The sequence below is a fragment of the Pyrus communis genome, chromosome 1, assembly GCF_963583255.1.
Source record: "Pyrus communis chromosome 1, drPyrComm1.1, whole genome shotgun sequence".
Lineage (NCBI taxonomy): Eukaryota > Viridiplantae > Streptophyta > Magnoliopsida > Rosales > Rosaceae > Pyrus > Pyrus communis.
In genome coordinates this window covers 9642526-9656540 of record NC_084803.1, presented here as the reverse complement: position 1 = coordinate 9656540, position 14015 = coordinate 9642526, and the positions used below count along the sequence as shown (strand labels likewise).

The window sequence follows — 14015 nt, the reverse complement described above, 5'->3', positions numbered from 1 at the left end:
TTGATTGAATCATATTATTAATTGCCTATTGTAATATTATTTGTTAAAAAAAATCATTTGACAACTAATTTAATCACATTATTATCTGCGTGCGAAATACCTTTTTTTTATAACCAGCATTACACGCCTCTTAAGATGTTTTGAACGTGTTTAAAAATAAAATAATATTTAATAAACAACCGATTGAATCACATTATTGCTATCCTATTGTGAGGCTAAGCCCACCCCTCTCCCTTAGTGTTGATAATATCATTTGTTAAAAAAAAAAAAAAAAACAGTCATTTGACTAATAATTTAATGTAATTTAATCACATTATTATTCGCATGTGAAAGAACTATTTTATAACCGTCATTACACACCTTTTAAGATGTTTTGAACATGTTTAAAAATAGAGAAAATAATATTTAATAAACAACTGATTGAATCACATTATTGCTAGCCCATTGTGAGGCTACACCCACCCTCTCACCCTTGGTGAAGATAATATCGTTTGTTAAAAAAAAAAAAAAAACAATCATTTGACAACTAATTTAATCACATTATTATTCGCGTGTGAAATACTTTTTTTTAACCAGCATTACACATCTCTTAATATGTTTTGAACGTGTTTAAAACAGAGAAAATAATATTTAATAAACAACTGATTGAATCACATTATTGCTAGCCCATTATGAGGCTAAGCCCACTCCCTCCCCTTAGTGTAGATAATATCGTTTGTTAAAAAAAAAAAAACAATCATTTGACAACTAATTTGAAATACAATCATAATAAAATTTCGAGTGTAGGCAAATTCTTAAGACGCAACTATATGAATCATTGCAGTAGCTTACAAAAGATGTTGGAGAAATACAAATTAAACATCAGATCTAAACGTAGACACACATGCTTTTATTCACTTGAGCTACAACCCACTTGTGGGGATGTTATCTTAGTTGGAGAAGATGGAAATTTGTTGATGTCAGATGGTCACACAAACGTAAAAGAAGAGATTTGCGGAATAACTAACAAAACAGATAACTATTCCATTTGTGTGTTGTTACATTAACTTTCTAGTAATCCGATGTTTCTTAAACTCACCTGTTCCAAAAATACAAATAGGCTTCAAATGTTGTGTGTACTATCGATCTCACCACCATTTTTCTTATCTTTAAAGCTAAAAGAAAGGTGTAAAAGGGTGAAAAACTTCGTTCAAGATATGCTAATCAAGTTACAGTATACAGATAGTAAGTTCTAACATCTCCAACCAATGGAAATCCGTCTCTTCGCATCGGTTCTTCAATCTCGTTATATTCATCTGTGAAGCTCAACCTGTGAGGCGTGCTTCCGATGGCAGTTGGATTCTTCACATATCCCGTACACAGCATTTGCCAGGTCCGGTAGATGACCCTCGGAGCATGCCACATAAAAACCTGAGCATCAAAATTAGAAATAGTTGCTAAAGCAATCCTGTGCCACCATCAGTGGCCAGTTCAATGTTACAATCACCAGTATATACAAACAAAAGCATTGTAAGTATGCTGCGGCAGCATGGTTACAAGATGATAATTGCTGCACAGCAGAGGTACACGGGCTTCTACGATTGCAAAAACAAGTTCAATGATTGCACCGCCGGGATGTTTGAATTTAATAATTAGGCCAAGCGTAACTTCTCCCAAATGACAGTGATTCAGCCAGCTAACCTTAAGTTCCGTATTTTCAGATTCAGTTGCTGATCCACCTTCTTTTCCTAGCTGGCCGTTCTGGTTTGATCTCCGACTCCACAGGAGTCTGAGTCTGAGTTTGAGTCTCGCTATTGGTGGAAGGTGGCACATCATTCTCCACCTTTTTTATTGCCACTGGTTCTTTTTCACTTGGCATCGGAAGCTTGAAACGCTCACTTCTTTTCTTCAACTTCTCGACTGTGTCCAGGTGTCGCTCCTCCAATGGTTTTGCATCAGCATCAAGTGGTTTTGTGTCTGAGTCCTTGATATCCTGATCACTGGCATCCTTCTCCTCGGCCATTGATTGTTGAGTATCAACAGCCTCAACTGGCTTGGAAGATTCCTCTGGAACTCTACTGTTATCTGAGGATCCTCTGTTGTTGATCCTATCAAGCTCTTTGAGCTTCAACGATGATTTATTGCTGATACCAAAATCCCTCTCCTTATGGCTTGTCCAGCGTTCTAATTTGGAGCGCCCTTTTTTGGAATCCCGTTGTTCATCATCAGAGGACGCATCTTCTTTATGCCTTTTGGAAGAGTGACGCTGCTGTGGGATTTCCTCACCGGTTCCTTGCACATGGGTGCCTTTCAAGCCCTAGAGGGGCAAAAGAGAGGAAACATTCTACATTAATCAACTAGGGTCATGTACAAAGGACAAAAACTGACTATGAATAACAAGAATTCTGCATGAAAATTCCATGATTAGGAGGTAATTTGTCAACAAGAAATATAAATGCTGCTCTACTTGTTAGTGCTTTATCCAACTGCAGTATGCCACATGATGCGGACAAGCCAAACCCCTCCATACGACTACGACCCTACACTGGTTGAAGCACAAACCTCATTTGAACAGGGAAAGTTAGCATAGAAACTCAAACGCAGCTAAAACATTACTACTGGTCTCAGCAAAGTGTACCAAATCATTAAATATGCGATCATTGCTGACCATCCAAATACCCGTTATTTGTGTGAAAGCAGCCACTAAGTAGGAGAAGATATGAATACAATCTTCTGATTTTAGCTCTTGTAAGTAAAAGAGGAAATGGAAAGCTGAACCCACAATCCAGATGTGAAACATGAAAGAGAACAGGACCAAACCAGTGAAAGTCAAGTTTGCAAAATATAAAATCTATTTAATATTGGAATTTAATTGGTATGACAAAGAAAAAGAATTGGGATTTGACAAGAACTCCAAAATCAAGCTTGCATTGCACCCTATATACATTATTTTTCAAGGGGAAAAAAAAAACAATACAAGAATTAAGAGGGAAAAACAAAACAAGAGAACTGATGTCAAGAACATACCATCTCCTTATTCTGACCACTTTGATCTTCTTGACGTCTCTTGGAAGTGGTGCTGTTATTAGCAATCACAGATTCTTTAGTCTTCCTTGAACTTTCTTTATGTTTTCTGTCATGGACCTTTTGGTTGTCAGCATGCTCATTACGAGTACTTGATCTCTCCTTTCCAGATCTTTTCTGGTCATTAGTTATTTGATTTCCACGTCCATGAACATCGTCACGTCCCCTATGATGCGAGCTTTCTTCCTCAACCCTATCTCTCCTTTTAGATGGTTCACTGTGCCGCACAGTCTCTTTATATTGGTGCTCCTTATCAGAGCCTTTGTTCTCCTCCTTTGCCCTAGTATGGCCAACCCATGCTTTGTCTTCTGCACCACGGCCACCCCTTATAGCAACTCGTCCTTCATCTCTTTCGCGCTTGGGTATATTTTCCTCATGGGATTGTTTGACCCTAGGCCACTCCTCCCTCTCTCTTTGCCTGTCACCTCTCTCCCTTTGCGACCAGCTGTCATCTTTGTGCCTAACAGAGTGCAGATCATCAAGATTTTCTCTAACTCTCTGCTGCTCGTCTCTCTTACGCGGATCCAGAATTTCATCCCTTTCACGCTTTCGGCGAGTGGTATTATCTCTGTGGCCATGCAAAAAATCTTCTTTATCTATATGGTCTCTCTTTATATATTCCTCATCTTTCCTTCTCTTGCCATGGTAATCTTCCACGTGTTCATACCTGCCCTTCAAACTACCCTCTCTTTCCCTGGGTCGTGAACCAACATCCTTATCATGATAAGCCCTATAGCTGCCATTGTCCAACTGTTTTCTTGACTGCAGATGTTCGTCTTTGTCACTCCTGTCACTTTCTCGACCCTTACTCCTGTGCCTGGATCCCATTTCATCACCATGTTCTCTCTTCCTTGTTTCTTCAGGCCTGATCCTTCTGCTATAAGGATCATCTTCTCTCTGTTGCCATGCTCCATCAAGATTCTCCCTCTCCTTTCGCCTATGAAGGCCATCATTTTTCAATTGCAACTGATGTGCAGAGCTAGGATCCCAGTCCCTATAAGGGTAAGAGCCTTCCCTCCCTTTTACTACCACGTGACTTCTATCTGGTTCCTGTCTACCATCACGGTTTTTCCTCTGGAACCCCTGTTCATTCTCATCAAGATGCCTCTTGATGCCCCCCATATGCATTGAACGTCCTTGAATGACTTCCTCTTCGACCCCATCCCTCCACTTCTGATAATCCCTGCTGCTTCCTGATCTTGCTTTGCTGTTGTCACTACTTCTTGCAGCCTTCAAGTCCTCTCCATCATCAAGCTCTTCGTCAGCAGATTGTTCGACTCTTGAAACTAATTTTTTATGCTTCGGAGGCCCATCTTGCAGGGCATCATTTTCAGCAACCGTAGCCGTTTCCTCCTTTCCCATTTCAGAGCTTCCATCAGCCAGCACAGGCTCATCCTGGTCACTATCTCTATACTCAGCACTTGACTCACGTGCAGCCCTATTTGTGACAGGTGATGATGTCCCTGGACTGCGTTTACCATCCACGCTTTCAATTGATTCTTCCTTCTGATTTTCAAGGTAATTCTTGTCTCTTGTATTTTGACTTGGAGCCACATGAGGAGATCCATCACGTGCTCTTAGTTGTGTTTTCCTGTATTCATAAGAAGAGAGTTAAAAAGGCATTCATGAAGTTTGGACTCCAAAGCTGTAAAAAAATCAATTTTGTATGGCTCAACACCATAAAAGCTTATAATATGAAGTGACGCATTCATGTACTTCCATGAATACATTGTTATCTGGTTCCCAGATTTGACTACAAACGGAGAGAACATCCTATTGATTTTAAACAGTTTTTATTTTTGTGACCACAACAAAAAGGGGATTGGTGCTCTTATAGTTGGCGGCATAATTGGTATTATCCGGCCCAGAATATCATATCAGTATGTTGCAAGGTCATTTTTTTTTTTTTTAAATAATCCTATTCTAGAAGTCTATATGGGTGATAATTTTCAACACAACAAACAAAAAGTTATCTTATTACCTTTCCTGATAACTAGGAGTCTCAGCCCCAGAACCAGTATATGGGACTGGCACATCAGGAGGGAAGGGCAGGTTTCCTTTTTCTTCTGGTATGTCATCGTGGAAAGGCATTTTTCTTCCTACCAACTCCCTCTTTCTATCGTTATAAGCCTGGGGCAAACCATCAAAGTACTCACTCTCAACCTGTGCAAGGTGTCCTTCACCTCTACCAAAACCCTCTCTTGGGTGATCATTTTCAACTCCGTCTGGGATACCATTTCCTGCAGAGGAATCATCATCTAAAGAGTCCTGCAAGACAATCTGTTTACAGAATATCAATAAGTTAACTTATATTGCACATCCAAAAATACGATAAAAACTTCCAACAATAGGATCAGCAAAGTAAATGACGGCTTCGAATAGTACCTCAATGATCGCATCTGAATCACGAACCCGAGGTGGTCGGGTATCAATCGAGGGGAGACGCTCACCAAAACCGCCTTCCACCTGTATTGCTCTTCCAGTTGGCTGGCAAGAAGTTGATTTGATCACTAACTTTTTTTTATTTGACTTTATTTAGCTAATGAGTTTGGAAACTAGCATATCCCTCTATCAGGTCAACAAGGGCTAGCATTATTATGGAGATTGTACAACATGCACAGATCAAGAGGATGAACAACACGAAATAAAAGGCAAGACATCATTTTATAGTAGAATAAAATAAAATAAAAGACCTCATGAAACCAGCTATACATACAATAGGAGGACGCAGACGAGCAGTTCCTTTTACTAAATCACTTTGGACAACATCTGACTTCCCAGGGTTTGCATTTTCAGGAGGAAGTTCATGAATACCAGTTGCCGCTGCAAGCTCTGGGGGCAGATCTGGATCATACTCCTGTGATGATGACAGTAACAGGCAAACTTTACTCTTTTAATTTTACCAATACAAGGTTGCTAAGAATAAATATTTAAAAACTGAAAAATCCAATGGATTTTCTAGAGGTACATAATCACTTCATTACCTGTTCTGTTCGTCCACTTTCGTAAACACGAATTTTGCTTTGCATGGTGGACTCCAAGCGAAGCAGTTCCTGCAAATTTAAAATATAGGGGCACTTATAGCCTTCCCTCTCATACAATAGACAAAATGCTTTAGAGTTTATTGTTACCAGCTGTTTGCAATAATCTTTCCAGCTATCTTCATTTAAGCCAAAGTTGAAAAAGTCCGATGTATCAACACCAGGATATTTCCAAGGTTTTTCCTCAAAACCATCAATGTCGACATCAAATATGGTCCTGCAACACATAAGCAGTTCCAGAAAACAATACTGAACAAAACCAACTTACCAAATGGTTACACTAACACAAGACACTCAAAATAATAGAACGCAGACAGGAGGCATAGAGCATACACAGACAAACTGCATCGCCCATTGCACTCTAGTAACATATAAATAATGAAGAAATCAAAGAGGTCCAAAACAAAAAAATTGTATTCACTTCAGCATGCTTTTAACATATCTAACCCTAAATGTTTCCAACCCAAAACAAAAGGAGAACAAAACATGACAGTATGGCACTATCATAGAACTACAAAAATGAAGCCAACTGTATTGATAACTAAAATGATGAAGATTACTTGTGTGAAGGAAGTGTGAACTCCAGTCCACCACCGAAACCACGACCTCCCGTATTGTTGCCCCAGCCAGGCGTACCAAAGCCTGAATGAAAGTTCTTCTGCAGAGGAGTGCCATCTCTCATTCCTGTTGGTCTCCAGTCACCTCTACCTCGGCCAGGTACAGGACCCATGTTTAAAAGTGGACGAACTTGACCTGGGACTCCTCCAGGGCCAGAAGTAGTTGGCCCAGGCATTGGCACAGCGCCAGGTCTTACGTACTGCATAACAAGAAACCATATTTAGGTAAGAAATAGAGCATTACCGGTAACAAACTACTAGCATGAAAACTGTTCCTTATGTTGAAGATGAGATACAAAATCACAAAATGAGTTATGGTTGTCTATAAGAAAAGAGGAAGTCAAGTGCTATCACAAAACCTACATTATAGGAACAAGTAGCAATCATGCTTCTCCATGTTAACGATTGGAAAATTCGCTAATCTAGAATAAAAGAAGCACGGAAATTCTTCTTCACTAGGTAATACATTCAAAGAACAACTCTAGAAAGATCTTATTCACTATAAGTGGTGGGAACAACATGCACAGCGTACAAGACTGCTAGCAACCAGAGTTTCAAGCAGTAGGTGCTTTTGTATATGGGAAGGTTTCACTATGAACTCGTTAATATATATATATATATATAACGTGCAACATAGCTTAATAACTGCACCGTTTACTACAGCAAGATTGAAAAGGGCAGACATTAGAGAGCAATGAGGACATACTACGTCTAACGTTCTTGGGGTATAAACAAATCTCATAAATTGCAAAAATTTTGAAGTAAATTTTCATAAGAAAATTCAGAAATCCGTTAATGATATGTCTCCACAGTTAACTATCATTGTAACTCCTTAATCGCTAAGCTTTGTAATTATTGTGCCACAGGCCACGCTGTAGTTAATGTGCCTCAGCTAGGCAACGCTACAGAATCCAGCACGTGGAACCTAAATTCTACATATCAGCATTAAAGCGGCCGCACGTGATAATCAAAGGTTGATGATGGTGAAGAAATCTGAGGACTGGAGTTGCAAAGGTTTGTTAGACAAAAAGCGTTGATCAACGAATTGCCTGTTGGAGCCATATTTCTCGAAAAGAGTAAATGTAAATAGCATGCTTAGTCCTCAATAATTGTTCTAAGAAAAATTAAAATTTATAAAGGAGGGTATCACTGCAGTTGTCCCCCACAGCTTAAGCCTATTTAGAAGTTAATACCCAGCTAATTAATCATGACGGTAAAACCCAGCTAATTAAAACTCAAATGTTTTGATAAAGACTATCCGAGAAAATGAACAGATTTGATTCTGTCCTGAGTAGTTACACTAAACTACAGTGACTTCCTCAAGTTTTCAAGTATCGTCTATCGAGGTAAATACCAGAATTCTGAAAACACATTCAAATTATAAATTTTCACTTCAATGGATTATCAACAATATATTCACATTGTACAAATCGTTACAAAGCATAAGTTACAATTATAATCTCTCATCATAGAAAGGGGACTTTACAAAGACCCCAAATACATAAAGTTCACTACTTTAATCAACATATTATCAAAACTAAACTAACCTTAAACTGAGAATGAAATGGATGATACCCATGACTGCTGTACCCAACTTTTGGGGGCACAACCACGCCGCCGGCAGCTGTCTTCCCGGCTTCACCCATCTCCTTCCTCTCGCCTTCCGCTGTCTGAGCGCTCTCTTCGCCCCACTCTTGGTCGTCCATTGGCTGGTTTGGCTCACCATCAGCCACAATAACGAGCCCGTCATCGTCATCTTCATCTTCGCCGCCCATTCCACCTCTCTCCATAGCCATAGGCCCGTGGTTGTTATCATTCAACACTATCTGCAAATCGTCGTCGCTATCGTCGCTGTCCCAATCATCTTCGCCTCTCTCACCATCTCTTCTTGAACCTTCTGGGTTGCCGATATTCACCGCAGCACCAGTGATTGGAAAGGTATCCGATAGCCCGGGAATCACCGGGTCCAAACCCATAGCATCAGCTCCATTGTTAGCCTCCTCGATGTCGAAATTCACATCCTTGTCCATCAAATCCAAATCTTTACCACCAATATTCAAATCCACGGAATTGACTTTCGGCAATTCGACATCTTTAGCCTCCAAAACCCTAGACCCGCCAGCCGGAGCGGCATCTCTAGCCGAATTGGTGGGAACAGAGGCGGCGGGAGCTAGGGTTTGGGAATTGGACGGGTGAGAGACAGAGGGATTAGAGTGAGGAGCTGCGAAAAGGATCTCGTCCTCTTCGTCGGGGACATTGACATCGATCGGACGGTGGAAAGATTGGGGTGCGGCGGAGGATTGGTGGGGCAGCGGCGCAGATGATGATGATGATGGTTGGGACGATTCAAAGGGTCGAAGAACGTCTGTGTAGAGATCTCCGAATTCGTCGTCGTCTTCCATCGGAGAGGAGGAAGCTTTAGAGAGAGAAAGTGTGTTTTAGAGAGAGAACGAGAGGGAGGAGAGGGTTTTGAGGTCTGCAAAGAGCCAAAGGAGTGAAGCAATGGCCAATGTGTTCAAACTCAAAGCATTGCTTTTTATGTGTTTTCCCTTCTTCTTTTTTCCAATTTGTTTTGGATTCCAAAAATTCTAATTCTCAAAGGGTATTTATTATTTATTTTCAAGAGCTTTAATTAAAAGAACTTCGCACGATCTTTTAATTTGATAATTTGTTAATAAAAAGGAGAAACGGTTTCTGTACGTTATTATTTTGTTATGTACATTTATGTTTATTTTTGTTTTTCGATTTTAGTTTCACTTATTAAATTAAAAAAATTAGAAATTATTATTTCTTAAAATGTTTGAAGATTTTATTTCCCCCTATAAGTTACTTTCTTGAAAAAAATAACAAACCCATATTGTCCTCTTTTAAATTACTTTCTTAGAAAAAAAATGATGATAACAATCAAGACACGGCAGAAGAAAAATAAAAAATGTGTTGAAATTAATTTTTAATAATTTTTTTCTGAGAATTTTCTTTTCTCTTTTAAATCAAGGGACTGACTGTGTAGTATGAGTCTATGAGATATGGGCTGCCAATTGGGATGTCTTTCTGTTATTGGTGGGTTAACTAATAGATATGTGTTGTGTTGTGGCAATTTTGGGTTGGTTTGGGTTGAACAAACTTTTGAGAAGTGTTGTGTACTTTTGTTGTTGGGCACCTTTTTGGGTTGGTTTGAAAGTTTTCTGGTGGTGCGCTGGGTGGGTTACAACCAAGTCCAACCCCTTCCCCTTTTCTTGCAAATTTTCATACGATGACATAAGTCGATGAATTTTACATTTAAACAATAAAATTGAGGTTGTTCTGATTTTGTAGTTCCTAATGTTTTCAATATGGTTTTTCATTTGAACATCTGTAATTCAGTACTTGAAAAACAAGAATCAAATCAAGTAAGGATGACTAGTTAAATCGATTTTATTTTTTTTCACTTTGTACATCTCTAAATCAAACGCCGTCGATCATTTTGGTCCTTACGTTAAAAGCTCTTTTAAATAAGAAATAACAATGAGCCAAATTTATTTGACAAAAATCGAGGGTATTTTTGCTATTTCTTTCTTATTTAATGATTATTTTTATCAAAATAACCAAAATAATTGATAATTGACAAATTCAATAACTTTAAATCTCAGAACCAAAGCGCAAAATACTTTTTTTCTCTCTTGTTACACTGACTAGTTTAATGTTAATTGTTTTGAACATTTATCATATAATTTTTCCAAAAATAAAAAATAAGGAGGAGAGCGTGGAAGCTGCCGGTCCAGACCGGCACTGAAAAGCAGCGAGTCAATCGAATACACAGAGGAAGGGAGAGTTGTGTACAAGTTGTGCTTCCGAAAATCCGATCCGCAAACACCACCAACTCTGCTTCTTCGAATTTCTTCAAATCCGGAGGAAAAAAAAAAAAAAAAAGAGTTGGGGAAGCATGATTGGAGTAGGGAAGATCAAGCAATACTCCAATGTCCTCGACAAGCCCCTCAGCAAGGGCAAACAGGAGGTCCCTTCTCTCTCTCTCTCTCTCTCTCTCTCTAGTTTATGCCAAGCTTGATCAGATTACCTTAATCTTCGACAAATGGCTGCATTTTATTGGATCTATGTATGTTACTACTGTGATTTGGGGAAAAATTAATCAAAATCGTAAGTGAAGTCTTTAAATTACATTAGTTTCCAAGTGTTATGCCGCAAATTTATGCTCAACCGACCTCAAATCCGAGTTCTGAGCACATGGGTCTTTTGGTTTGTCGAATTCTACGTGAATTGTGATCTGGGCAATTTGGTTCAGGTTATTCACTTACTTTGGATTTTTTGAGTTTTGTTGATTTTAGCATTTGATGTTTTTTTTCAGGTTAGTTTGAGTGCGTTTGCGTTCTTGTTTTCGGAGCTCGTTCAGTACAATCAGACGCAGGTTGACAACATTGCGGAGTTAGAACGAAGGTGATTTGAATTACCAGTGTATTCGATTATATTGTTATGTGCTCATCATGCACATTTCAAATTTGGTTACTATTAGGGTTCTGTTAGGTTCGTAAGGAAAATGTTATCCGAAAATGAACTTGTGAGCTCACTTAGATTAGCTGGGTGTGCAACTCTAGGCGGTAAGTGATGACAAAATGTTATGGTCCAGAATCGCTTGGTTTACTTAATATTGCCAGTTTCTTCTTCAATCTAGCAAAATCACAGAGATGGTTTGGAAGAAGAATTAGAATGAAAAAAGGGGTCTTGAGGCAGTGAGAGAGTCACAATTTCTATTGGCAAAGACAATTTCGTCCCTTTCAGATCTACAGTGACTTCTATTGAAATTCTAATACGTGAATGTTAGAAACCGAAATTCAGTAATATTTTATGTAAACTGGAGCAGGCTGGAGGATGCAGGATATGCTGTTGGGGCTCGAGTTCTGGAGCTTCTTTGCCATAGGGATAAGGTATGACTTGTTGAGCAGAAATATCCATTATTATAATTTTTGTAATCACGATGTTAAGATACCGTTACTTCATTTGGCACTAAGTGAGAAATATGTTTTTAGTCTGTGTACACATTGGATGCATATGATGCAATTGGATTCTTCTACATACTGCAAACTCAAATTACGCAACAAATGTTTTCAGTTGTGGTTATAAACTAATCCCTTGGCAGGAGAAGAAATTAAGAATTTTTATTCGTGCTCTGTGCTCATCATATTGAAGTTTGGATGTAGCAATGTTATACTGATGTTTTGGAGCCTAGAACCCTAATGGTGCAAATTCATAACAAATTATATGTCTGTGGATTTGGATCTATTTCTGGGTGTAGTAGGAGAGACTGCATGGATGCTTAATGTTATATTGATGGTTCTTTGGTGGTACAGGGAAACAGGAGGGAGACACGGTTGCTGGGTATCCTGTCTTTTGTGCATAGCACGGTGTGGAAGGTGTTATTTGGAAAGGTGAGTGCTTTTGCTTAGCCTTCTTTTATCTTTTCCATGTTCGTGGAGTTTAATGGCTGAAATACAACACAATGTACTTAAAGTTAGGAATTACGCTAACTGCCTTATGGTACCCGAAAATTAGGTAGCTGACTCCCTTGAGAAAGGCACTGAACATGAAGATGAGTACATGATTAGTGAGAAGGAGCTCCTTGTGAACAGGTAACAGTTTATGCAATGACGATATTTCTACTTTGCTGTTGCAGTTAGCCGGACCTGCAGGTTTTGGTTAATCCCCTGCTAATACACCATTTTTGGATTGTAGATTTATTTCGATTCCAAAAGACATGGGAACCTTTAATTGTGGAGCATTTGTCGCTGGAATTGTAAGGGTAAGTGCAATGGTACTTTATTGCTTGTTAATTGAAATACCTGCCGCTTGTAAGGTATGAACGGCATTTCCTTTTCTCTGAAGGGAGTTTTGGATGGTGCTGGTTTCCCAGCTGTGGTAACAGCGCATTTTGTACCAGTGGAGGGACAGCAACGGCCTCGAACAACCATTTTAATTAAGTTTGCTGAAGAGGTGACTTATTATCCTTTTGTTTTCCACTTTGTTAGATCTGATGTTCTAATTTTGTCTTCGTACTCTAATCTTCTTGTCTTTTTCCCTCTCCAAGGTACTAAGAAGAGAAGCAAGGTTAGGTTGATGTACGTGACAAGATTATCTCATTTTGGTTGTCCTAGTGGTTCTCCGTAATACCACGAAGAAAGTTGAGACTTCAAGATGGATTATCAAGCTAGTGAGATTTTCACCGGTAAACTTATCGGTCGTACTTGTGGCAATTCAATTGCTTTAATTCACTGTGTAAGCTATATGGCGCAATGCTGATTTGAAAGTAGCTACTGTTGTAAGTGTGATTTTATCTAAACAAGGAGAGAAGTAGAGAGAAGAAAACAGTTATTTACCACAAATTATGTTGTTTATAGAAACTCAAATGAATGATAGGTTTCCTTGGCCTTCTAAACACTTTTTGAGACTTTTTTTTGTCAAATTGTAGATTTAGGTTACGTCAGTTGGTTATATCAGTGCGGCTACCTTCTTTCCCGTGATTTTGAACCCTGTTCATCTTTTTAATAGATTAGAGTAGTTTAGAACGAGAAAATTTACTTAATTGACAAGGAGAAACAAACACTGCTTTCACCAAACCTGATCCCCAGACTATCACCATGTATTTTGCGTCGGTATCCAAGGCAACAGGATCCTCTCTGGATCCTCTTCACGAGGATTTTGGAGATCCGTGAATCATGTTCATTAATTGTACATCGTACGGTTAGTTTTCGTCAGAAACTGTTTGTGTTCATTTTTAAATAAAAAATAATTTAGAATGATTTCTAACCACACAATGTATGATGAACAGATATGATTCAAGGATTTCCGGGATCCTCACAAAGAGGATTTAGATTCGTATCCAAGTGGAGGCAATTTGGAATTGAGCTCTCCTTCAAAGGGAACAATATCAAATATTTGGCGTTGTTATAATAGGCAAAAGTTAGAGAGATAATATTTGCTAGAGACAGAAGCAAAACAGGTGTAATGTATCACACTGTTTATTTTCATAACTAAAACACAAAAGGATTGCAGGTAAATAAGGGAAGGAAGAGATATTGATATTACTGTTTTAACTTCTTTTCTGTTTTGTGTGTTTTGATCATACTTGAAATGCTCCTTATATAGAGCTATATCCGTGAAGAATCATAAAAAGTGAAATGAGTGCATCTTGAAAAACATCATACAACAACAATAATGCTACTATTCTTAAGCCTTTCTCACTTTTCATCTTTGGCTAAAACACGTGAGTATTCATTCCCACAACTTTTACATAAGGCGTTTCTCT

At 38.7% G+C, this 14015-nt stretch overlaps 2 protein-coding genes across 2 annotated transcripts; one reads left to right on the top strand and one right to left on the bottom strand.

Moving 5' to 3' along the window:
- Positions 1–1173: 1173 nt before the first annotated feature.
- LOC137733280 (FIP1[V]-like protein) lies at positions 1174–9252 on the bottom strand. Its single transcript, XM_068472423.1, has 9 exons — positions 8269–9252; positions 6665–6921; positions 6195–6321; positions 6048–6116; positions 5780–5920; positions 5449–5550; positions 5045–5343; positions 3007–4654; positions 1174–2296 (listed from the first exon to the last, which is right to left on the bottom strand). Exons 1-9 carry the CDS (start codon positions 9121–9123, stop codon positions 1703–1705), a joined length of 4092 nt encoding a protein of 1363 aa, XP_068328524.1. The 5' UTR covers positions 9124–9252; the 3' UTR covers positions 1174–1702.
- A 1202-nt stretch (positions 9253–10454) lies between these two features.
- LOC137746158 (uncharacterized) lies at positions 10455–13125 on the top strand. Its single transcript, XM_068486243.1, has 8 exons — positions 10455–10715; positions 11064–11152; positions 11577–11640; positions 12064–12141; positions 12266–12342; positions 12446–12512; positions 12596–12703; positions 12798–13125. The coding sequence occupies exons 1-8, from the start codon at positions 10644–10646 to the stop codon at positions 12825–12827; spliced, it is 585 nt and encodes a 194-aa protein (XP_068342344.1). The 5' UTR covers positions 10455–10643; the 3' UTR covers positions 12828–13125.
- Positions 13126–14015: the final 890 nt, after the last annotated feature.